The sequence below is a fragment of the Doryrhamphus excisus genome, chromosome 17 (assembly GCF_030265055.1).
Source record: "Doryrhamphus excisus isolate RoL2022-K1 chromosome 17, RoL_Dexc_1.0, whole genome shotgun sequence".
Taxonomy (NCBI): domain Eukaryota; kingdom Metazoa; phylum Chordata; class Actinopteri; order Syngnathiformes; family Syngnathidae; genus Doryrhamphus; species Doryrhamphus excisus.
The window spans coordinates 14,986,532-15,013,972 of record NC_080482.1 but is presented as its reverse complement, the minus strand read 5'-3'; the positions used below and the strand labels follow the sequence as shown (position 1 = coordinate 15,013,972).

General features: G+C 35.1%; 1 protein-coding gene across 2 annotated transcripts in view; it reads left to right on the top strand.

Annotated features, from left to right (window-relative positions):
- The window catches only part of dyrk1b (dual-specificity tyrosine-(Y)-phosphorylation regulated kinase 1B), an 82,730-nt gene extending 56,427 nt beyond the window's left edge, over nucleotides 1-26,303 (top strand). For both annotated transcript variants that reach the window (XM_058054085.1, XM_058054084.1), the window contains exons 3-13: nucleotides 9,597-9,716; nucleotides 11,917-12,105; nucleotides 13,147-13,294; nucleotides 13,386-13,535; nucleotides 17,777-17,913; nucleotides 20,128-20,274; nucleotides 20,364-20,504; nucleotides 20,654-20,774; nucleotides 23,113-23,295; nucleotides 23,369-23,472; nucleotides 24,801-26,303. In XM_058054085.1, coding sequence (XP_057910068.1) covers nucleotides 9,597-9,716; nucleotides 11,917-12,105; nucleotides 13,147-13,294; nucleotides 13,386-13,535; nucleotides 17,777-17,913; nucleotides 20,128-20,274; nucleotides 20,364-20,504; nucleotides 20,654-20,774; nucleotides 23,113-23,295; nucleotides 23,369-23,472; nucleotides 24,801-25,304 — 1,944 coding nt within the window. In that variant the 3' untranslated portion in view covers nucleotides 25,305-26,303. The remainder of the gene's footprint in view (nucleotides 1-9,596; nucleotides 9,717-11,916; nucleotides 12,106-13,146; nucleotides 13,295-13,385; nucleotides 13,536-17,776; nucleotides 17,914-20,127; nucleotides 20,275-20,363; nucleotides 20,505-20,653; nucleotides 20,775-23,112; nucleotides 23,296-23,368; nucleotides 23,473-24,800) is intronic.
- Nucleotides 26,304-27,441: the final 1,138 nt, after the last annotated feature.

Here is a 27,441-nt window from a genome sequence, read left to right as displayed (position 1 = left end):
ATACAAACTTTTTCAGTGCTTTGGTTCCGATTTTCTACAATAAAAGCTCTGATAAGACATTCCACTGTTCTCAAATATCTTACTTTTTATTTTTCTACACAAAATAAGATGAAAAATAAATAAACAAATCAAGAATAAAGAAAATCAATCAATCAAAAAAAAATTGAGTTGAATAAAAACAAGTAAACAAAGTAAAAGATAAGTAAAAATATAACATTCATTCGTTTATACACAGTTAAAACATGAGTAAAAGCAGGGCGGGGCTTTTTTGTGACTTTTTAATTGGCTCCTGTGTCTAGTACTCACTTTACAGATGTCATTGATATAAACGTGAACAGTTTGGGTCCCAGTATTGACCCCTGGGGTACTCCACACGTACTTGTGTATTCCCCTCAATTCACATGTTGCTTCCTGTGAGCTATGTAGCTTTATTAAGATTAATAAATTAATATTAAGGTTGAAATGTTAGCTTTGTTTCCATATTGGCTATCTACGAGTAATACATTCTTATTAATACGTACATTTGTTCAACCTGTTATCGAATAGTTCATTTTAGTAAATAGTGGTAATAAGGAAACTGGTCGGTATTTTGTAAATTGATGTTTGTTTCTATTTTTTTTTAATTCAAAGTTCTTTAGCTGTTTTTGTTTTGTTTGGAAATGTACCAGTCTGGAATGGTGAATGACGGAATGATGTATGTCAGCGGTTCTACGATCTTGTCGGTAACCCTCTTTATCGTTTCCATTTGGATTCCATTATAATCTTATGTTGTTAGAACGTGCATACATGCTTGTGTTGTTTACGTGGATAATGAATTACGGTTGCTGTTGTATTGTTCTTCCGTGTATTATCAGCAGTCGTTTCTAATATGGTAATGGTAATAGTAATGGTAATGGTTTAATTTCATTTGAACATGCATCAGATTACAATTGAGTGCATCCCATAATCAGTTCCCAGTTCCACATGTCCAAAAGGAGTAGGAAGAAGCAAAGCTTATTAAATCCTACCCCTCCATCTGGTACTTTTACAATCACTAACTGTTACATTTGTTCACTTCCTGCTTTCCATAATACAGTGTAAGTATTTAAAAAAAAAAAAAAAAATGTACCTCGTAACGAAGTAGGAGGTGATATGAGCATCCAATGCTATAATGTGTACCATAGTAAGTGTCAATATAGTGATATATATAGCACATCATGACTGGTTCAAGACTCTTCATCCTTGTATTTAGCAAACATCAACTGCTTGTATTGTTTCTTGAATTGGCTCATCGTTGTGCATTGTTTGAGGTCCTTACTCAATCCATTCCATAGTTTGATTCCACATACTGAAATGCTATGGCTAGCATAACGTAGTCCAAGAAATGAAAAAATGAGAAGAAAAAAAACCCATTTGTGTCTGGCCAGTCGTTTGTGGTCTGTGAAACAAAAGGGATCCAATTATAGATTTTCTTGTGGTATACTGATGATGTTGTCAAATGATAATGCGTCTAAGCCTTCCCTCTGCATATGCATGTGCTGGAGCCTACCCCAGCTGACTTCGGGCGAGAGGCGGGGTACACCCTCAAACAAACCACCATTTAACAACCATTCACACTCACATTCATGGACAATTTAACCCTCCTCTTGTGTTAGGGTCGGCACCGACCCGTTTTACATTTTAATGCATAAAAAGAATCACATAACATTTGTTTATTGCATCAAGGCTTTTTGACTTTGTCAGGAAACTCTATTTCAACAAAATAAAACCAAAAAAATCATTTTTACTACATTTTAAAATGGTCTGGTTGAAATTATGACCACTGTATTGTTAGGGTCGGTTTGGACCCGGTTATAATAATATGACTATAAAGCAATATTTTGAGCCAAAACTGAAATCATAAGTGTCCAATTAGCCAACACAATGACAACCAGCTCCTCTTCTCATCATGTAAGCTTCAGGGGATTCTCATTTTGACCGCTTTTCCAGTATACCAGCAGAAAAACAAGGTCCAGACATGTGAGGTGAATTCACTCATTTGACTGATGGCTGATTTCACATTTACAATTTGGATCATGGAAAGAATGGCAAGAAGTACAGTGAACCAAGATCTGGACCTGTTCTGCTTTTTCATTTCACTTTATACTAAAGTTCTGTTGCTGAAAACAATCACTTTTTCTACCTTTTCTTGACATGAATATATATGGGTCAAAATTCACCCCAACACCATAGATGTTTCTTTAGTCATTAATACTAAAATGAGAAAATAAATACAACTAATTGATTTAAGAGATATGTTCTATAGCCCTCAGTAATAGCCAGGTAACAAAAGAACCTTCAATTTATGAATATGATTCTTTTGAGGTTCATTTGACCATTTTTGGAAATAGAAATGGAGGGGTATAGTGACAAAAAAAGGCCTACATGCCCACACCAAAAGTATTAAAAGCAACATTTTCATGGATGAGGAAGCCTAAGAAGGTAACCAAGACATGAGAAGCAAATTTGATGGTAACTTATTGTTTTTAGTGTATTTTATAGCTGATTTAATACATGGGTCAAAACCCACCCGTTAACATAAGAGATGATACCAGAAAGCTAACACAAGAGGAAGGTTCAAATAAAATGGACAATAAAAATGAAAATGATATATATTGTATTTATTCCGACTGATATTATAAGACAGCACCATATTTATTTAAATTTCTTCTGCGTCATTGTTCCCCGACTGTATACATTTGATACCTTAAGTGTGTCAGGCATATGTAGGAATCAAAACTGGATTGCGTCAAGAATGAACAACGGCAATTGAAGAGAGGAGGGGTGGTTTTCTGGACCTGAAACAGATCTAATAACTGAAATGGTCACTTGTATTGCAAATGTTGATACGACATCAGAGGAGATTATCCACGGCACGTTAGCGGGAGGGTTGAAGGAGGAGGTATGAGCCGTGTGTCAAAAAATGATTGTCATTAGCGATGCAACGGTTCGTTTCGATATGTTTGTGTTAGGCTTGAATACTTTTTCAATACAAAAAAATGAATTACTTTGTCTTATTTCATTTAAATTTTCAAGAAATTGCTAACATTTTTCTCACTGTAAAAGTACACTTCTGCTGTGCACACTTACCACTGCATATATCAGGATATTTTGGGATGTATCGCGATATGACGATATAAAATTATGTCAAATTTTTATTCTATTTAATACTTTGTGTACTCCGGTTTCCTCCCACATTCCAAAAACATGCTAGGTTAATTGGCCACTCCAAATTGTCCATAGGTATGAATGTGAGTGTGAATGGTTGTTTGTCTATATGTGCCCTGTGATTGGCTGGCCACCAGTCCAGGGTGTACCCCGCCTCTCACCCGAAGACAGCTGGGATAGGCTCCAAATTGGTAAATGAATGAATGAATGTATTTATTGGTAAAACAGTGGCTAACTTTTCGAATGGGATGTCAGCCTCTGCACACATTGCTGCTAAATCTTTAACAAACTGTAATGCCTGTGCTTGTGATGAAATTCCAACTGCATATGGAAGATATTTTTATGACACACTGTTAATGGCAATTATTATTTATATTATTATAAATATAGTAATGTATATATATATATATTATTTATAATATATATAATTTAAATATATAATATTATTTATAATATTTTTTATAATATTATTTATTATTTATTAGGGTTATGCCCTTTGATGCCATTTTGTGGTGTTAATTAAAAAAAACACCACACTGGAGGTTGCCTAAAGCCACAGCTGTTAATGGCAATTATTATTTATATTATTATAATATTATAAATATAGTAATATATTTATTATTTATTATTTATTATTTATTATTTATTATTTATTATTTATTATTTATTATTTATTATTTATTATTTATTATTTATTATTTATTATTTATTATTTATTATTTATTATTTATTATTTATTATTTATTATTTATTATTTTGTTCGACGCAAACGTCGCTCTTATTTTGAAGGACGGTCACAGAATTGTGTTCTGTGTGTGTGGAGAATGTATATTTGCGAACTGCATTCAAAAATTAACGTGCTTCTCATTTTTTTTTTCTTCATTTCAAAGCCTTAACCTTCCTCTTGTGTTAGCTTTCTAGTATCATCTCTTATGTTAACGGGTGGGTTTTGACCCATGTATTAAATCAGCTATAAAATACACTAAAAACAATAAGTTACCATCAAATTTGCTTCTCATGTCTTGGTTACCTTCTTAGGCTTCCTCATCCATGAAAATGTTGCTTTTAATACTTTTGGTGTGGGCATGTAGGCCTTTTTTTGTCACTATACCCCTCCATTTCTATTTCCAAAAATGGTAAAAATGAACCTCAAAAGAATCATATTCATAAATTGAAGGTTCTTTGGTTACCTGGCTATTACTGAGGGCTATGGAACATATCTCTTAAATCAATTAGTTGTATGTATTTTCTCATTTTAGTATTAATGACTAAAGAATCTATGGTCAACATCTATGGTGTTGGGGTGAATTTTGACCCATATATATTCATGTCAAGAAAAGGTAGAAAAAGTGATTGTTTTCAGCAACAGAACTTTAGTATAAAGTGAAATGAAAAAGCAGAACAGGTCCAGATCTTGGTTCACTGTACTTCTTGCCATTCTTTCCATGATCCAAATTGTAAATGTGAAATCAGCCATCAGTCAAATGAGTGAATTCACCTCACATGTCTGGACCTTGTTTTTCTGCTGGTATACTGGAAAAGCGGTCAAAATGAGAATCCCCTGAAGCTTACATGATGAGAAGAGGAGCTGGTTGTCATTGTGTTGGCTAATTGGACACTTATGATTTCAGTTTTGGCTCAAAATATTGCTTTATAGTCATATTATTATAACCAGGTGGAAACCGACCCTAACAATACAGTGGTCATAATTTCAACCAGACCATTTAAAAATGTAGTAAAAATGATTTTTTTGGTTTTATTTTGTTGAAATAGAGTTTCCTGACAAAGTCAAAAAGCCTTGATGCAATAAACAAATGTTATGTGATTCTTTTTATGCATTAAAATGTAAAACGGGTCGGTGCCGACCCTAACACAAGAGGAGGGTTAAAACACAATGTTTTGAAAATATACTCATCAAGCCCGAGTCACGCACACACAACCACTTCGCATGCTAAACTAAGCTAACCCCTGTAAGCTTCCATTCACGCTCTGTAAGAGGAGATTCAGCCAACTTTAGCCGGCGTTTATCACCATTTAAAAATGTTTAGGTCTGACGAGTAAATAATAGTCACAATTCCTACATGAATGTTCCTTCTCACAATGACAACATTTCATTCATCTTCCATATCCATAAACTCGTTTACTTTAATCATTTATACCAGTATAAGTCATTTTATCTTTATCATTGGAAAAATCTATACCAGGATACCGATATATAAAAAATTTGAGAAACGTAATTGGATATTATACACTCCAGGTTTGCATAACTCTTTTTTTTGTGCTGCAAATACCCTTGCGCTCTTCTGTAAACAAACCCCCACTGCTTTTATAAAAGCCTCATCCTTTCGGAAGTACCATGTGGCAGTGTATTACCATAATTACACTTTTATCACTTGAAATCCACAGAACCTTTGTTTTCAGAAACTGCTTGAATTATTTTGATTGTGCAAATGTTTTATTATGCTCTGTCGACTATGTGACCTATAAATGTAGTTAGAATGTTGTATTCTCATGGTAAACTATGCCAAAGTTTCAGATAATGACGTTTTCACATTTGGAAGTGAGCCCTGAATGGCTCAAAATGCTTGGTTTCAAAAGGCGTGGTAAAACTGCTCCTTTGTGATGTCACAGAGGGACGGACTTCCATATATGGTTCATAGTCAGGAAGCACTTTGGGCGTGTGACCATCAATCACAGTGGACTAGGCATGCCCGGAGGAATAAATTAATGTGTATGGAATAAATTAAAACAGATCATTTTGGCGGGAAGCACAAATCAAAGGAAATACAGCTGGAATAGGTGCAGATTCTGGAAAATCTAAAAAGTTTTCTGTGCGGGTTATTGTGTGTAGCTGCTCTATAGGAGACCACAATTCAATACAAAGGGTGGAAAAATGAGCATAATAGGTCCCTTTTAAGACCTATGATGGTTTAAAAACAGCGTTGCAAATCCAGGCCTGTAAAGGCTAGCAGGCCATTCATTCATTTTCTACCGCTTTTTCCTCACAAGGATCACGGGGGTGCTGGAGCCTATCCCAGCTGTCTTTGGGCGAGAGGCGGGGTACACCCTGGACTGGTCGCTAGCCAATCACAGGGCACATATAGACAAACAACCATTCACATTCATACCTATGGACAATTTGAAGTCGCCAATTAGCCTAGCATGTTTTTGGAATGTGGGAGGAAACCGGAGTACCCGGAGAAAACCCACGCATGCACGGGGAGAACATGTAAACTCCACTCCACTGGAATTGAACCCTGGTCTCCTAGCTGTGAGGTCTGCGCGCTAACCACTAGACCTCCATGCCGCCTTAGCAGACTAGATACTCAACGTAATCTACACTTCAGACCGTGTTTTTATTCAGGATTTTCATTAGGGATTATTGTGCCGGTCTTGAACAAATAAGGTTTTGACCAAGTGTATATATCATGACATTACTACGAGCACATCACTACTATCAGGAGAACCAGAGTATAGAGCGGAGGGAGCCACCTGCTGTGGCCCAGCAAGGTGCACCGTATTCGGGCACACACTCCCAAGTAGCCTTTGTGATGCCACAGACGTCTCTGGCAAACCTTTTGCACCTTTTAAAGGCGGCAGCGTTATCGTTACAGGTGACTGATATATAACTCTATAGGCAGGGCTCGACAATAACGATGTACCGATGGCCCGGGGCAAGTTAAAACAAAATTGGGGCAAGTAAATCCAATCAGTGATATTCCCGTCGGGCAAGTGTACTTTGGCATGCCATACTGCCAAGAGTTTTTTTAAAAGACTCCCTATAATCACCTTTAATCACCTTTATCACCTTGTAAATATGCTTTTTAACATTATTAGAGCCCTCTAGACATGAAATAGCATCCCTATAATCACCTTTACACTAGTAGACATCATCAGAGAAAATAAGACATATTAGGAATAAAAAACCTGTTTATCACCTTGTAAATATGCTTTTTAACATTATTAGAGCCCTCTAGATATGAAATAGCATCCCTATAATCACCTTTACACTCCTATTACCCAATATAGTAGACATCATCAGAGAAAATAACATAAACAAAACCTGTTTATCACCTTGTAAATATGCTTTTTAGCATTATTAGAGCCCTCTAGACATGAAATAGCATCCCTATAATGACCTTTACATTCCTTACCCAATATAGTAGACTTCATCAGAGAAAATAAGACATATTAGGAATAAAAAAAAACTGTTTATCACCTTGTAAATATGCTTTTTAACATTATTAGAGCCCTCTAGACATGAAATAGCATCCCTATAATGACCTAGACATCATCAGAGAAAATAAGACATATTAGGAATAAAAAAAACTGTTTATCACCTTGTAAATATGCTTTTTAACATTATTAGAGCCCTCTAGATATGAAATAGCATCCCTATAATCACCTTTACACTCCTATTACCCAATATAGTAGACATCATCAGAGAAAATAAGACATATTAGGAATAAAAAAACCTGTTTATCACCTTGTAAATATGCTTTTTAACATTATTAGAGCCCTCTAGACATGAAATAGCATCCCTATAATCACCTTTACACTCCTATTACCCAATATAGTAGACATCATCAGAGAAAATAAGACATATTAGGAATAAAAAAAACTGTTTATCACCTTGTAAATATGCTTTTTAACATTATTAGAGCCCTCTAGATATGAAATAGCATCCCTATAATCACCTTTACACTCCTATTACCCAATATAGTAGACATCATCAGAGAAAATAAGACATATTAGGAATAAAAAAACCTGTTTATCACCTTGTAAATATGCTTTTTAACATTATTAGAGCCCTCTAGACATGAAATAGCATCCCTATAATCACCTTTACACTCCTATTACCCAATATAGTAGACATCATCAGAGAAAATAAGACATATTAGGAATAAAAAAAACTGTTTATCACCTTGTAAATATGCTTTTTAACATCATTAGAGCCCTCTAGATATGAAATAGCATCCCTATAATCACCTTTACACTCCTATTACCCAATATAGTAGACATCATCAGAGAAAATAAGACATATTAGGAATAAAAAAAACTGTTTATCACCTTGTAAATATGCTTTTTAACATTATTAGAGCCCTCTAGATATGAAATAGCATCCCTATAATCACCTTTACACTCCTATTACCCAATATAGTAGACATCATCAGAGAAAATAAGACATATTAGGAATAAAAAAACCTGTTTATCACCTTGTAAATATGCTTTTTAACATTATTAGAGCCCTCTAGACATGAAATAGCATCCCTATAATCACCTTTACACTCCTATTACCCATTATAGTAGACATCATCAGAGAAAATAACACATATTAGGAATGAAAAAAACCTGTTTATCACCTTGTAAATATGCTTTTTAACATTATTAGAGCCCTCTAGACATGAAATAGCATCCCTATAATCACCTTTACACTCCTATTACCCATTATAGTAGACATCATCAGAGAAAATAAGACATATTAGGAATTAAAAAAACCTGTTTATCACCTTGTAAATATGCTTTTTAACATTATTAGAGCCCTCTAGATATGAAATAGCATCCCTATAATCACCTTTACACTCCTATTACCCAATATAGTAGACATCATCAGAGAAAATAAGACATATTAGGAATAAAAAAAACCTGTTTATCACCTTGTAAATATGCTTTTTAACATTATTAGAGCCCTCTAGACATGAAATAGCATCCCTATAATCACCTTTACACTCCTATTACCCATTATAGTAGACATCATCAGAGAAAATAACACATATTAGGAATGAAAAAAACCTGTTTATCACCTTGTAAATATGCTTTTTAACATTATTAGAGCCCTCTAGACATGAAATAGCATCCCTATGATCACCTTTACACTCCTATTACCCAATATAGTAGACATCATCAGAGAAAATAACACATATTAGGAATGAAAAAAACCTGTTTATCACCTTGTAAATATGCTTTTTAACATTATTAGAGCCCTCTAGACATGAAATAGCATCCCTATGATCACCTTTACACTCCTATTACCCATTATAGTAGACATCATCAGAGAAAATAAGACATATTAGGAATAAAAAAAACCTGTTTATCACCTTCATTTTACATGGGGCAAGTTCGGGCAAGTAGTTGTCACCTTAAGGATTCCCCATGGGCAAGTCATTTTTGTTTTTAGTGTAGAGCCCTGATGGGTTTTTTTTCTGTATAACTAACACACAAAATGTATTCCTTGGAAAGTGTCCTGGGAAGTTTTCCAGTACATTTGTTCACCCGAAGAAGACAAGAAAGCGGATAGTTGATGGTGAAATGTTTTTAGTAAAGGATAAATAATGTTATCACGTGTGTCACCATGTTGACAATATGTCGGCAAAAACAGCGTGTAACGTGTCTGTGGCTCTTCTCCATAGGTGCTGTCTGATATGACCATACTCCAGCGGAGGATCCCCCCTAGTTTCAGAGACCCTGCCACTGCCCCACTGAGGAAGCTCTCGGTAGACCTCATCAAAACCTACAAGCACATCAATGAGGTACGACTCGCTCAGCACCGAGCTTTGTGGAAGCCGTGCACACTCTCTCCTCTCCTTCCTTAAATACTTCAAACAATACAAGGCTAAAGAAAATGACGGAGCAGCACTTCTTTTTTTTGAAGACTACAAAAATGCATCAAGCAGAGCCCAAATATAAACTACTGTATCAATAAATCTTTGTTCTTTTTTATTTATTTATTTATTTTAGAAATATTTCTACTCTCTTCTTCTCAATACTTGTAGTATTTGTACTTTGTTCCCAAAATATTTTTCCCTAATTATCCAAAAATGACTTAATTTTTTTTATTTTCATTATTATAATTATTCCCCCATACAACTTTACTCTACTGCAATATTGCCACTTATTCTTCTTTAGTAGTTCAATTTTATACTACTAAAAGGACATTATTTTTTCTCATAAACGTGCATTATTCTCCTAAAATGACTACTTTTTCCTGTTAAATTACCACTTTTTTCACTTCATATTTTCACTTTATTCTTGTAAAATTACTGCAGTTTTTTCCAAATATTATAAGTTATCCCCCCCACTTCATTTTCCCAAAGAGTACATCTTTATTTTGTTTAGTTTGTGGCTTATAGTAATATTGGTCTTTTAAAAAAGTATTTTTCTTTAATATTTCAACATTTGTTACAATCATGTTAAAAGGACATTATTTTTCCTCATAAACTTGCATTATTCTCCTAAAATGACTACTTTTTCCTGTTAAATTACCACTTTTTTCACTTCATATTTTGACTTTATTCTTGTGAAATTACTGCCGTTTTTTCCAAATATTATAAGTTATCCCCCCACTTCATTTTCCCAAAGAGTACATCTTTATTTTGTTTAGTTTATCGCTTATAATAATATTAGTCTTTTAAAAAAGTATTTTTCTGTAATATTTCAACATTTGTTACAATCATGTTAAAAGGACATTATTTTTCCTCATAAACTTGCATTATTCTCATAAAATGTTTACTTTTTCCTGTTAAATTACCACTTCTTTCACTTCATATTTTGACTTTATTCTTGTAAAATTACTGCTGTTTTTTGCAAATATTATAATTTACCCCCTCTACTTCATTTTCCCAAAGAGTACATCTTTATTTTGTTTAGTTTGTTGCTTATAGTAATATTAGTCTTTTAAAAAAAGTATTTTTCTTTAGTATTTCAACATTTGTTACAATCATGTTAAAAGGACATTATTTTTCCTCATAAACTTGCATTATTCTCCTAAAATGACTACTTTTTCCTGTTAAATTACCACTTTTTTCACTTCATATTTTGACTTTATTCTTGTAAAATTACTGCTGTTTTTTGCAAATATTATAATTTACCCCCTCTACTTCATTTTCCCAAAGAGTACATCTTTATTTTGTTTAGTTTGTTGCTTACAATAATATTAGTCTTTTAAAAAAGTATTTTTCTTTAATATTTCAACATTTGTTACAATCATGCTAAAAGGACATTATTTTTCCTCATAATATTACAATATTATTCTCCTGAAATGACTACTTTTTCCTGTTAAATTACCACTTTTTTCACTTCATATTTTGACTTTATTCTTGTAAAATTACTGCTGTTTTTTCGAAATATTACAAGTTATCCCCCCCACTTCATTTTCCCAAAGAGTACATCTTTATTTTGTTTAGTTTGTCGCTTATAATAATATTAGTCTTTTTAAAAAGTATTTTTCTTTAATATTTCTCCATTTGTTACAATCATGTTAAAAGGACATTATTTTTCCTCATAAACTTGCATTATTCTCCTAAAATGACTACTTTTTCCTGTTAAATTACCACTTTTTTCACTTCATATTTTGGCTTTATTCTTGTAAAATTACTGCCGTTTTTTCCAAATATTATAAGTTATCCCCCCACTTCATTTTCCCAAGGAGTACATCTTTATTTTGTTTAGTTTGTGGCTTATAATAATATTAGTCTTTAAAAAAAGTATTTTTCTGTAATATTTCAACATTTGTTACAATCATGTTAAAAGGACATTATTTTTCCTCATAATATTACAATATTATTCTCCTAAAATGACTACTTTTTCCTGTTAAATTACCACTTTTTTCACTTCATATTTTGACTTTATTCTTGTAAAATTACTGGCCAGTATAAAAGGCTCCCGGGCAGCCCTTTAGAGGCCACCAGTATGAACGAAAGGCTGTCTAATAAGATCATTGTTCATGTGCAGGTGTATTACACTAAGAAGAAGCGGCGGGCCCAGCAGGTCCCTCCTGAAGACAGCAGTACTAAGAAGGAGAGAAAAGTCTACAACGATGGCTACGATGACGACAATTATGATTACATCGTCAAAAATGGAGAAAAGTGGCTGGACCGCTATGAGATCGACTCCTTGATTGGGAAGGGCTCTTTTGGTCAGGTGAGGGGAGAGGAAACACCTCATTTCTCAATTCTCATAAAATTATGACTTTTTCTCTTTATATTCTTTATATTTATATATTTTTTAGATTATTGTATATTTCTTATATTATTATATATTTTTATATATTATAAATAAAATATATTATAAATAAATTATAAATATTTATTAACAAGTTTTTAATATATTTTTTGTAATATTTTTGTAAATATTTTTCTCATAATATTCTGACTTTATTCCTGTAATATTTTGGTATATTTCTGATTATATAACTTTTTTCCAAAAATTAAAATTTTTTGTTTTTGTTTTTCATAGTATTAGGATTTAAATAAAATATTTTAGCTGTATGCTACTTAAATGAAATTATTTAAAAATAAATTTTCATAGTATTATGATTTAAATAAAATATTTTAGCTGTATGCTACTTAAATGACATTATTTGTCATCATCATATTCCACATTTGTGACTTTTTCCCCCTCTAGAAGAATACTTTTCTCTGAATATTTTAACTTTATTCTCCTAATATTACAGCTGTTTTTCCATCATATTCTTAATTCTGATTTTATTCACATGATATTTTGGGTTTATTCTTGTCATGTTAGCCCTAACATTTTTCCATTCTAATTTCCCCCCTAAAATAACTTTTTGTCTTGAATATTTCAACTTTATGTTGCTAAAATGACTCATATCAATACTTCATTCTAGCTAAAATTGCTTCAGATTTTTCAGTTTTTGCTGCTGTTGTTTCATTTTTGCTTTCATCAGTTATATTTGTAGAATGTGCTTTTGTAATATTTTTACATCATTCTTGTAAATATTCTTCTCATAATATTCTGACTTTATTCCCATTATATTTTGATATATTTCCGATAATTATTATTGTGAAGATACTGTAGCTAGCACTTGAGGTCATGACGTCATGACGAGTATTAAAGGTACGAAAGGTATTATATACAATGTATACAATGTCCAATGTTGGTTGTGATGAGGAAGTTCAGGAGATGAAGCTGATGCCGTGTGCTGTTGTCAACATGTGGCAGGTGGTGAAGGCCTACGACCACCACGAGCAGGAATGGGTGGCCATCAAGATCATCAAGAACAAAAAGGCATTTCTCAACCAGGCACAGATTGAACTTCGCCTGCTGGAGCTCATGAACAAGCATGACACTGAGATGAAATATTACATAGGTGAGCTGGAAAACATCACGGGAACTCCTGCAAGTCACTACATGGCTTAACTTTCACCCCTCTCTTGGCTCTCTTTCTCTTCCTTGTGTAGTCCACCTGAAGCGTCACTTTATGTTTAGGAATCACCTATGTTTGGTGTTTGAGTTGTTGAGCTACAATCTGTATGATCTGCTGAGGAACACCAACTTCAGAGGGGTCTCCCTCAATCTCACACGGAAATTTGCACAGCAGCTCTGTACAGGTATGCTCCACAACACGCTTTTTAACATTATTAAAGCCCTCTAGATATGAAATAGCATCCCTATAATCACCTTTACACTCCTATTACCCAATATAGTAGACATCATCAGAGAAAATAAGATATATTATGAATAAAGAAAACCTGTTTATCACCTTGTGAATATGCTTTTTAACATTATTAGAGCCCTCTAGATATGAAATAGCATCCCTATAATCACCTTTACACTCCTATTACCCATTATAGTAGACATCATCAGAGAAAATAAGACATATTAGGAATAAAAAAACCTGTTTATCACCTTGTAAATATGCTTTTTAACATTATTAGAGCCCTCTAGACATGAAATAGCATCCCTATAATGACCTTTACATTCCTTACCCAATATAGTAGACATCATCAGAGAAAATAAGATATATTATGAATAAAGAAAACCTGTTTATCACCTTGTAAATATGCTTTTTAACATTATTAGAGCCCTCTAGATATGAAATAGCATCCCTATAATCACCTTTACACTCCTATTACCCAATATAGTAGACATCATCAGAGAAAATAACATAAACAAAACCTGTTTATCACCTTGTAAATATGCTTTTTAACATTATTAGAGCCCTCTAGACATGAAATAGCATCCCTATAATGACCTTTACATTCCTTACCCAATATAGTAGCCATCATCAGAGAAAATAAGACATATTAGGAATAAAAAAAAACCTGTTTATCACCTTGTAAATATGCTTTTTAACATTATTAGAGCCCTCTAGATATGAAATAGCATCCCTATAATCACCTTTACACTCCTATTACCCAATATAGTAGACATCATCAGAGAAAATAAGATATATTATGAATAAAGAAAACCTGTTTATCACCTTGTAAATATGCTTTTTAACATTATTAGAGCCCTCTAGATATGCAATAGCATCCCTATAATCACCTTTACACTCCTATTACCCATTATAGTAGACATCATCAGAGAAAATAAGACATATTAGGAATAAAAAAACCTGTTTATCACCTTGTAAATATGCTTTTTAACATTATTAGAGCCCTCTAGACATGAAATAGCATCCCTATAATGACCTTTACATTCCTTACCCAATATAGTAGACATCATCAGAGAAAATAAGATATATTATGAATAAAGAAAACCTGTTTATCACCTTGTAAATATGCTTTTTAACATTATTAGAGCCCTCTAGATATGAAATAGCATCCCTATAATCACCTTTACACTCCTATTACCCAATATAGTAGACATCATCAGAGAAAATAACATAAACAAAACCTGTTTATCACCTTGTAAATATGCTTTTTAACATTATTAGAGCCCTCTAGACATGAAATAGCATCCCTATAATCACCTTTACATTCCTTACCCAATATAGTAGACATCATCAGAGAAAATAAGACATATTAGGAATAAAAAAAAAACCTGTTTATCACCTTGTAAATATGCTTTTTAACATTATTAGAGCCCTCTAGATATGAAATAGCATCCCTATAATCACCTTTACACTCCTATTACCCAATATAGTAGACATCATCAGAGAAAATAAGACATATTAGGAATAAAAAAAACCTGTTTATCACCTTGTGAATATGCTTTTTAACATTATTAGAGCCCTCTAGATATGAAATAGCATCCCTATAATCACCTTTACACTCCTATTACCCAATATAGTAGACATCATCAGAGAAAATAAGACATATTAGGACTAAAAAAATCTGTTTATCACCTTGTAAATATGCTTTTTAACATTATTAGAGCCCTCTAGACATGAAATAGCATCCCTATAATCACCTTTACATTCCTTACCCAATATAGTAGACATCTTTAGAGAAAATAAGATATATTATGAATAAAGAAAACCTGTTTATCACCTTGTAAATATGCTTTTTAACATTATTAGAGCCCTCTAGACATGAAATAGCATCCCTATAATGACCTTTACATTCCTTACCCAATATAGTAGACATCATCAGAGAAAATAAGACATATTAGGAATAAAAAACCTGTTTATCACCTTGTAAATATGCTTTTTAACATTATTAGAGCCTTCTAGACATGAAATAGCATCCCTATAATCACCTTTACACTCCTATTACCCAATATAGTAGACATCATCAGAGAAAATAACATAAACAAAACCTGTTTATCACCTTGTAAATATGCTTTTTAACATTATTAGAGCCCTCTAGATATGAAATAGCATCCCTATAATCACCTTTACACTCCTATTACCCATTATAGTAGACATCATCAGAGAAAATAACATGAACAAAACCTGTTTATAACCTTGTAAATATGCTTTTTAGCATTATTAGAGCCCTCTAGACATGAAATAGCATCCCTATAATGACCTTTACATTCCTTACCCAATATAGTAGACATCATCAGAGAAAATAAGACATATTAGGAATAAAAAAAACCTGTTTATCACCTTGTGAATATGCTTTTTAACATTATTAGAGCCCTCTAGATATGAAATAGCATCCCTATAATCACCTTTACACTCCTATTACCCAATATAGTAGACATCAGAGAAAATAAGACATATTAGGAATAAAAAAAACCTGTTTATCACCTTGTAAATATGCTTTTTAACATTATTAGAGCCCTCTAGATATGAAATAGCATCCCTATAATGACCTTTACATTCCTTACCCAATATAGTAGACATCATCAGAGAAAATAAGACATATTAGGAATAAAAAAAAACCTGTTTATCACCTTGTGAATATGCTTTTTAACATTATTAGAGCCCTCTAGATATGAAATAGCATCCCTATAATCACCTTTACACTCCTATTACCCAATATAGTAGACATCATCAGAGAAAATAACATAAACAAAACCTGTTTATCACCTTGTAAATATGCTTTTTAACATTATTAGAGCCCTCTAGACATGAAATAGCATCCCTATAATCACCTTTACACTCCTATTACCCAATATAGTAGACATCATCAGAGAGAATAAGACATATTAGGAATAAAAAAAAACTGTTTATCACCTTGTAAATATGCTTTTTAACATTATTAGAGCCCTCTAGACATGAAATAGCATCCCTATAATCACCTTTACACTCCTATTACCCATTATAGTAGACATCATCAGAGAAAATAAGACATATTAGGAATAAAAAAAACCTGTTTATCACCTTGTGAATATGCTTTTTAACATTATTAGAGCCCTCTAGACATGAAATAGCATCCCTATAATGACCTTTACATTCCTTACCCAATATAGTAGACATCATCAGAGAAAATAAGACATATTAGGAATAAAAAAAACCTGTTTATCACCTTGTAAATATACTTTTTAACATTATTAGAGCCCTCTAGACATGAAATAGCATCCCTATAATCACCTTTACATTCCTTACCCAATATAGTAGACATCATCAGAGAAAATAAGATATATTATGAATAAAGAAAACCTGTTTATCACCTTGTAAATATGCTTTTTAACATTATTAGAGCCCTCTAGATATGAAATAGCATCCCTATAATCACCTTTACACTCCTATTACCCAATATAGTAGACATCATCAGAGAAAATAACATAAACAAAACCTGTTTATCACCTTGTAAATATGCTTTTTAACATTATTAGAGCCCTCTAGACATGAAATAGCATCCCTATAATGACCTTTACATTCCTTACCCAATATAGTAGACATCATCAGAGAAAATAAGACATATTAGGAATAAAAAAACTGTTTGTCACCTTGTAAATATGCTTTTTAACATTATTAGAGCCCTCTAGATATGAAATAGCATCCCTATAATCACCTTTACACTCCTATTACCCAATATAGTAGACATCATCAGAGAAAATAAGACATATTAGGAATAAAAAAAACTGTTTATCACCTTGTAAATATGCTTTTTAACATTATTAGAGCCCTCTAGACATGAAATAGCATCCCTATAATCACCTTTACACTCCTATTACCCATTATAGTAGACATCATCAGAGAAAATAAGACATATTAGGCATAAAAAACCCTGTTTACCATCTTGTAATTATGCTTTATAAAGTTAATAGAGCCCTCTAGGCATTAAATAACACCCCTATAGTCACATTTACACTCCTATTACACAATGTAATACATAGAAAACCTGTTTCCTGCCTTCTAAATATATGTTTTAACATTATTAAAGCCCTCTAGATATGAAATAGCATCCCTATAATCCCTATAATGCTAACACTACAAATCATTTTTTGTCCACAGCATTATTATTCCTAGCCACTCCAGAACTGTCAATCATCCACTGCGACCTAAAGCCGGAGAACATCCTGCTGTGTAATCCCAAGAGATCTGCCATCAAGATCGTTGACTTTGGATCCTCCTGCCAGTTGGGACAGAGGGTGAGCAACTATGACCTAACTATGACTATCACCAAACCATCCTATTTCACTCTTCTTTGTGGGAATGCTTTGCTCATAATAGAAGAACTTTAGTCCCGTAATATTGGGTGAATATAGACTGAAGTCCATCAACAGCAACTTCCCACTTCCTGTGCAGGAAGTGGTCGGATTTCGGTGCTGAGGGCAATTAAGTAAATAGTTTGGCTTCTCAAAAGCATAATACATTTGCATCACAAAAATGCCTACTAGTCATAATTCTCATAAAATTATGACTTTTTCTCTTTATATTCCAATGTTTTTTTGTAATATTTTTACATCATTCTTGTAAATATTCTTCTCATAATATTCTGACTTTATTCCCATAATATTTTTGATATATTTCCTATAATATTATAACTTTTTTCCAAAATAACATTTCTAAAAATTACAACTTTATTATTTTTTTTTGTGGGGGGGGGGTTTCATAGTATTAGGATTTAAATAAAAATATTTTAGCTGTATGCTACTTAAATGACAATATTTGTCATCATCATATTCCACATTTGTGACTTTTTTCCCCTCTTGAAGAATACTTTTCTCTGAATATTTTAACTTTATTCTCCTAATATTACAGCTGATATTCTGACTTTATTCCCATAATATTTTGATATATTTCCAATAATATAACTTTTTTCCAAAATAAAATTTCTAAAAATTACAACTTTATTTTTTTTGTTTGTTTTTCATAGTATTAGGATTTAAATAAAATATTTTAGCTGTATACTACTTAAATGACATTATTTTATTTTTATTTTTATTTTGTTTTTCATAGTATTAGGATTTAAATAAAATATTTTAGCGATATGCTACTTAAATGACATTATTTGTCATCATCATATTCCACATTTGTGACTTTTTCCCCCTCTAGAAGAATACTTTTCTCTGAATATTTTAACTTTATTCTCCTAATATTACAGCTGTTTTTCCATCCTATTCTTAATTCTGACTTTATTCACATGATATTTTGGGTTTATTCTTGTCATGTTAGTGCTAACATTTTTGCATTCTAATTTGTCCCCTAAAATAACTTTTTGTCTTGAATATTTCAACTTTATGTTGTTAAAATGACTCATATCAAGACTTCATTCTAGCTAAAATTGCTTCAGATTTTTCAATTTTTGCTGCTGTTGTTTCATTTTTGCTTTCATCAGTTATATTTGTAGAATCTGCTTTTGTAATATTTTTACATCATTCTTGTAAATATTCTTCTCATAATATTCTGACTTTATTCCCATAATATTTTGATATATTTCCAATAATATAACTTTTTTCCAAAATAAAATTTCTAAAAATTACAACTTTATTTTTTTTGTTTGTTTTTCATAGTATTAGGATTTAAATAAAAATATTTTAGCTGTATAGTACTTAAATGACATTATTATTTTTTTTTTTTTTTTCATAGTATGATTTAAATAAAATATTTTAGCTATATGCTACTTAAATGACATTATTTTATTTTTGTTTTTTTTTGTTTTTCATAGTATTATGATTTAAATAAAATATTTTAGCTATATGCTACTTAAATGACATTATTTGTCATCATCATATTCCACATTTGTGACTTTTTTCCCTCTAGAAGAATACTTTTCTCTGAATATTTTAACTTTATTCTCCTAATATTACAGCTGTTTTTCCATGCTATTCTTAATTCTGACTTTATTCACATGATATTTTGGGTTTATTCTTGTCGTGTTAGCCCTAAGATTTTTGCATTCTAATTTGCCCCTTAAAATGACTTTTTGTCTGGAATATTTCAACTTTTTGTTGTTAAAATGACTCATATCAAGACTTCAAAATTGCTTCTGATTTTTCATTTTTTGCTGCTGTTGTTTTCATTTTTGCTTTCATCAGTTATATTTGTAGAATGTGCTGCGGACTAATAAAAAAAAACCCACACTTGGGACACCTTTGATGTAACTATATGGAAATAAAGGCTCACATTTACAATCCCCAAGGCACACTTCTCCAACAGGAGGTTACCCAGCATACCTTGTGGGTTAGGCATTGGTTTTGAATGGTACTGTTGTGTATGTCTGTAAGCGTTCCATATCCAGACGTGTGGTGCTTTTGGTTGGTATCATAGCCCAGGCTTGAGTATGGAAAATACTTTTGTATTGAGCTAGGTCGCAGTGAAGTAGGTGAAGTAACACCACCTTCTTCTCGCCCTCCCATCAGATCTACCAGTATATCCAGAGCAGGTTTTACCGCTCCCCTGAGGTTCTTTTGGGAATGCCATATGACCTTGCCATCGACATGTGGTCTCTAGGATGCATCCTGGTGGAGATGCACACAGGCGAACCTCTCTTCAGTGGCTCCAACGAGGTCAGCATGCTCCCTGGTGTCAACACTACGACTCTTCCTTGTGTTCCATGATGATGTTCCATGATGTTCCGTGATGTTTTTGTGTTTAGGTTGACCAAATGAACAAGATTGTTGAAGTGCTGGGGGTCCCTCCCAGTCACATGCTAGATGCAGCTCCTAAAGCCAGGAAGTATTTTGACAAGCTATCAGACGGGCTGTGGACGGTGAAGAAGAACAAAGACATAAAGAAGGTATGTGAGACCTTTCTCCCTGCTACGTTAGACGAGACTTATTCCATAAGGGAAGCAAGATGGACGGCGTTGCTTCTCTAAGACATTCACTCTTAGATTTACTGTACATCATCACCAGCGTGACTTCTTCCGTGTGTGCGTCTTTGTAGGAGTACAAGCCCCCAGCCACGCGGCGTCTTCACGAGATTCTGGGTGTGGAGACCGGGGGTCCTGGTGGGCGGAGAGCAGGGGAGCCGGGACACGCCCCCTGTGACTACCTGAAGTTTAAAGGTGAAGCACCACCTCACGTCAAATGCTACGCACCCCTACAGGGGACACGTTTGTTGCAGAAACAGAGTCAGGGAAATTCCATGTTTATTTTTTTTCTTCTTAATTTATTTCAGACATGCATACTATGTACTATGTACTATGTACATTATTGTTTCTCACATATACACTTACAATACATTCATTCATTCATTCATTTTCTACCGCTTTTTCCTCACGAGGGTCGCGGGGGTGCTGGAGCCTATCCCAGCTGTCTTCGGGCGAGAGGCGGGGTACACCCTGGACTGGTCGCCAGCCAATCACAGGGCACATATAGACAAACAACCATTCACACTCACATTCATACCTATGGACAATTTGGAGTCGCCAATTAACCTAGCATGTTTTTGGAATGTGGGAGGAAACCGGAGTACCCGGAGAAAACTCCACACAGAGATGGCCGAGGGTGGGAATTGAACCCTGGTCTCCTAGCTGTGAGGTCTGCGCACTAACCACCAGACCGCCGTGCCGCCCCACTTACAATACAATACACTTACAATACAATACACTTACAATATCTATTTATATATACATACATACACACGCATAACACCTCATTACTACACATATCTGAAAAGGAGCAGGAAGAAGCAAAGCTTATTAAATCCTACCCCTTCTCCACGCCATAGCAGTTACCAATTCAAGAAGTGATTTTTTCCACACATATAATCACAGAATCTTACGTAAGACAAAACAACAAAAAAATAGAGTGGGAACATCGGACACCCCAGCAAAACCCCCCAGGACATTGCCCAAGCACACCACCAACCCCGCCAGCCAACCCACCTGACCCCCTCGACCCCCCATGTTCTTCTTTTACTACAATGATGACAATGTTATTTTTGACAGGACTTCAGTACTTAAATATACGGGAATTTTATAGCAAACAACAAACATAGGTTAGGGATAATGTGGGGAATAAAGTCAAAATATTATGGGAATGTACTTTAATAATGTAATTTTCATAGCATTTATATATATATATATATATATATATATATATATATATATATATGCCTCCTCTTGTGTCGGCACCGACCCGTTTTACATTTTAATGCATAAAAAGAATCACATAACATTTGTTTATTGCATCAAGGCTTTTTGACTTTGTCAGGAAACTCTATTTCAACAAAATAAAACCAAAACAATCATTTTTACTACATTTTAAAATGGTCTGGTTGAAATTATGACTACTGTATTGTTAGGGTCGGTTTGGACCCGGTTATAATAATATGACTATAAAGCAATATTTTGAGCCAAAACTGAAATCATAAGTGTCCAATTAGCCAACACAATGACAACCAGCTCCTCTTCTCATCATGTAAGCTTCAGGGGATTCTCATTTTGACCGCTTTTCCAGTATACCAGCAGAAAAACAAGGTCCAGACATGTGAGGTGAATTCACTCATTTGACTGATGGCTGATTTCACATTTACAATTTGGATCATGGAAAGAATGGCAAGAAGTACAGTGAACCAAGATCTGGACCTGTTCTGCTTTTTCATTTCACTTTATACTAAAGTTCTGTTGCTGAAAACAATCACTTTTTCTACCTTTTCTTGACATGAATATATATGGGTCAAAATTCACCCCAACACCATAGATGTTTCTTTAGTCATTAATACTAAAATGAGAAAATAAATACAACTAATTGATTTAAGAGATATGTTCTATATCCCTCAGTAATAGCCAGGTAACAAAAGAACCTTCAATTTATGAATATGATTCTTTTGAGGTTCATTTTTACCATTTTTGGAAATAGAAATGGAGGGGTATAGTGACAAAAAAAGGCCTACATGCCCACACCAAAAGTATTAAAAGCAACATTTTCATGGATGAGGAAGCCTAAGAAGGTAACCAAGACATGAGAAGCAAATTTGATGGTAACTTATTGTTTTTAGTGTATTTTATAGCTGATTTAATACATGGGTCAAAACCCACCCGTTAACATAAGAGATGATACCAGAAAGCTAACACAAGAGGAAGGTTAAATATGTTATTTTGTAAGTTAACAGTTGGTCATTGCATTGCTGCCATCTGGTGGCGACAAAGGAGCATTGCTTCAGGGACGAAGTATCCATCTATCCGTTTTCTATGCTGCTTATCCTCACTAGGGTCTTGGGTATGCTGGAGCCTATCTCAGCTGTCTTTGAACGAGAGGACTGGTGGATGTAGCATCCATAATGTTATTAATGTGTTTTTAGATACATTGTAGCAGCCATACAATGTCCCCTGCAAAGCCAGTTTGTGTGAGGTCCTCCGAGATGGATTTGAATACTTAATACTGCGTTTCTTCCTCCAGATCTTATCCTGCGCATGCTGGACTACGACCCCAAAAGCCGCATCACCCCATTCTATGCCCTGCAGCACAACTTCTTCAAGAAGACCACAGATGAAGGAACCAACACAAGTTCGTCCACATCCACCTCCCCCGCCATGGACCACTCCCATTCGACCTCCACCACAAGCTCCGTTTCGAGCTCCGGTAAGCACACGCACCCTGGCCTCTCCTGGTCCTCTTCCAGAAGGAAAGCTAACAGATATCCCATCACGTTCAGGCGGCTCCAGTGGTTCCTCCAACGACAACCGCAACTATCGCTACAGTAACCGCTATTACAACTCTGCTGTGACGCATTCAGACTATGAGATGACCAGCCCTCAGGTACGCACGGCAATATTAGCACTAAACATACTCACTTTTTATGGGGCAAGTCTTAGGACCACGATTCTCGGATATCAGAGAGAACCAACTGAGCCACACAAACAGAACCCAGGCTGCGAGTGGGGGGGCGGAGAGAGTGAAAATCCTGTGGTACAGAATAAGGAAGACAATCCACAATGACTTGACGTATATTCACCCTCAGGATTTATTATTTCTCTCAAAAATAACACTTCAGATATCATAAGATGATTACATCAACAATTACCAATTTGTTTCCAGACACATTTCACATTTTTCAGTTAGCCTGCTTCATGCTATTAACTGTACATTAAAGCTGGCTAGCATTAGCCATTTCGCTTATGTTCAAATGCTCTACAACACATTTTGTAACAAACATTTAGCAGTCAGCTGTTTACTCTAGCAACTTTCTAAACTCTTTACAGCCGTAAAAATATAAATTATCTCTACTTTGTACTAACTTGTGGTACAGAATAAGGAAGACAATCCACGATGACTTGACGTATATTCACCCTCAGGATTTATTCTTCCTCTGTGGTTTTGTCACCTACTCTATACCACCATCGCTGCTAGCACCCCCTAGTGGACGTTGCGGTATTACACCCAAACGCCAACAATGGAGATTTGGTTATTTTAGAAACAAACATATAAAAAAAAATAATAGGGTGTCTTTTTTTCTTTTACAACTGAATTTTTTATGTATAACATTAACTATTACTACTCTTAAATGCTAACCATATTTATGCATTTTAAAGAGTTTTTTAAAAACATGTTACGTTATCTTTTATGTACCTTACAATGGCAACAATGATGCTCTGCTTGGATGATGACGTCATTGGTTGGCTGCACCTCTGGAAACAGGCGTAACTGCTACAAGGGGAAAGAGATAATAAGTGATGTTTGTCCCCTTCCTGGGCGGCACGGCGGTTGTGAGTGGTTAGAGCACAGACCTCACAGCTAGGTGTGGAGTTTGCATGTTCTCCCCGTGCATGCGTGGGTTTTCTCCGGGTACTCCGGTTTACTCCCACATTCCAAAAACATGCTAGGTTAATTGGCGACTCCAAATTGTCCATAGGTATGAATGTGAGTGTGAATGGTTGTTTGTCTATATGTGCGCTGTGATTGGCTGGCGATCAGTCCAGGGTGTACCCTAATGAAGTGCTGTGAGTACTTTACACAGTCACTGTGTGGCGTGTGTATAGCAAGGTTGTCGGCATTCCAGTTCCAGTCAAACGTTTAGCCCCAACTTTCCCGTTGAATAGCATGAGCTGTCATTTTGTCAACGTCTCACCGTTGCCTTCTCCCAGCAGCAGATGAGGATGTGGCCAGGCAGTGATGGTGGAGGTGGGGGTCAGGACCCAGCATACACCCAGTTGCTGCTCCACAAGCCGGCTGCCTCCCAACAGCACCAGCGCCACTTCCTGGAACAGCCGCATCACCCCCACCCGACCTACTCGCACCACGGGAACGGCGGGCGCGGCCTCCGACAGGGCGGACAGACCGGCATCGGCGGGGGCGGGGGAGGCCAGCAGGGGTCCTCGCCCCAGATGAGTGACAGCATGGATGTGGGCGTGTCCCTAGGGCTGCACCACCTGGGGGCGGTGTCTTCCATGGAGGCGTCTCAGTTCGGCTCCGCCTCTCTACCCCTTGCCCTGCCAATTGGACTGTCTGCCTTCCGGACTCGGACGGCCCCCACCGCCCCGGGGCCGCAAGCCCCGCCCCCCGAGGACTACTACCCCGCCTCCAACAACAATAACCCAGCTGCAGGGGGCAGAGGGAGGCCGGACTCAGACGAGGGACCGGCCAACTCTTGATAAAACCTGAACCATGCCCTAAAGCCATACAATTTTAACTACAACTACTACAAGTACACACACCACAGTCACGTTGAGAGACAAAGACATGAACTTTGTGCTGAAGGAGACAGTCTGTACTGCATGAGGGGAGGAGGAGCGGGGAGGAGGATGCTGGGAAAACTCCTTTCATCCCGTTTTACTTTTTTGTCTCTGTAATTTTGAAACGGAATGACTGTGACGCGTTTGTTTTTATGACTATAATTTGATTGTTCTTTTAATATGATTTGATTTTCTTTCTGTGGTTTGAGGAGTTTGTGTGTTCTGTTGGGTTGTTTGAGCCTGGAGAGGAGGAGGAGGAGAAGGAGGAAGAGGAGGACAGGTTTCAGAAGGAGCGCACACGTTCACGTTTACAAATTGCAAACATGAGTATACGTTGTCATTTGCAGCATTTACACTCTTCATAGGAACGTGTGGGATGCCTGTGTGTTGTTTTCTTCTCTTTTGGACCGGAGGCCCTCGCTCCCTCGCTCCCTCGCTCCCTCCCTCGCTCTCCGAAGGATGCAGGGAGCGAGAGAAGGAGGCAAGAGAAGGCGACGGGACACGGGCGCCTTCCTGGCGCTCCTCATCCTCTCCGTCTTCCTCCTCCTGTTGTTTCTCCTCCAGACAGCTCTTCCTCTCTGTGCTGCTAATCACCATGACAACTTGTCCGGATTGCTGCTAAAGATCCAACACAGATCAATAAAGAAATGAAAAAGAAAAGAAAGAGAAAGTTAAAAACTTTTTAACCCTTCTGCGTAAGAGAAAGGATGAAGTAAGAACCACTGCATCTCAATGTATTTATTACTATTTAACAAGAAAAAACAAACTGAAAGTAACCCTTTTTTCCTGCTCTTCTTTGTTTGGTTGCCTTCTTTCTGCAGGTGAGCTCTGACTGGCTATTGTAACAGTGACAGGAACCGGCGATACGGGAGTGTCGCCGGTTGGTTGGGGGCCGGGCTTGGGTGGAGGGGAGGGTACGGGGCAAAATAAAGTTGGATATATAATAAGAATAAAGAGTATACTTTTGCACACCAAAGTCAAACAAACACTGGATCTCCGCTTTTCTTCCTACTAACCTGATCCTCACATTCTGCTTTTTTTATTGGGCCGTGCCTCGTTTTAAAAAATATAACCTAACGAGACGACTAAAAGTATAAATATTAACAGAAAAAAAATACACTCTAATGAAAAAAAATCATACCATTTACTGGGAAAATGTAATTTTTAGTAGCATAAAGTTTAAATATTAAGAAAAGGTGGTTTTTTTTTTAAGTTGTAATGAGAAACAAACCAAAAAAAATTTGGTAGGGCAAATTATGGGAATAAAATAGTTGGAAAGTTAAAAAAAAAAACAATTGTAATAATAGCTCCAAAAAATGAAACAAAACGAAGTTGTCATTTTTGGAAAATTTGGTTGCAGAAATGTCATACTAACAAGAAAAAAGTAATAACATAAATGGCAAAAACAGCTGTAATTTTATGACAAAGTCGTACTGTTGTGAGGGGAAAAATAGTAGCATAGAGTTGTAATATGAAGGAAACTATATTTTTATAAGTCATAATATGAGAAACAAAACAAAGTTGTAACCTTTGGAAAATTTGGTTGCAGAAAACTTATAGTCAGTCATAATATTACCAAACAAAATGAAACATTATTTACAGTACAGAGAAAGTTGACATATTTGGAACAAAAGAACAAAGTCCATAGCAATGACAACCTTTTTTTAGCCTTATCTTTCTTAAGTTAAATCCTGTCAACACATTTGGAACGAGACAAGTTTAAAGTGAATAATAATAATAACAATTATAATTATAATAATAATAATAACCATCAATCAAGAATATAACGTCGTTAAATTTAAGCAAAGTTGTTTGCCAGGCCGTAACTTCCGGTTCATATTGGCGCCTCACATAAACAACCAATCACAAATCACCTTCTTCTTCTTTGTCTTGGACTGGTCTGGTTGTCGCAAGGTTTGGCTGCCGAAACACAACGAAAAGTAACGAATAGCGACGAAGCTCATTTGGCAATGCGTTGGCTTGTCAGGGTCCGTTCTCGTTTTCAAAATATAGTGAAATAAAAGTAATAAATGTAATAAGCATAAAATAAGAATTT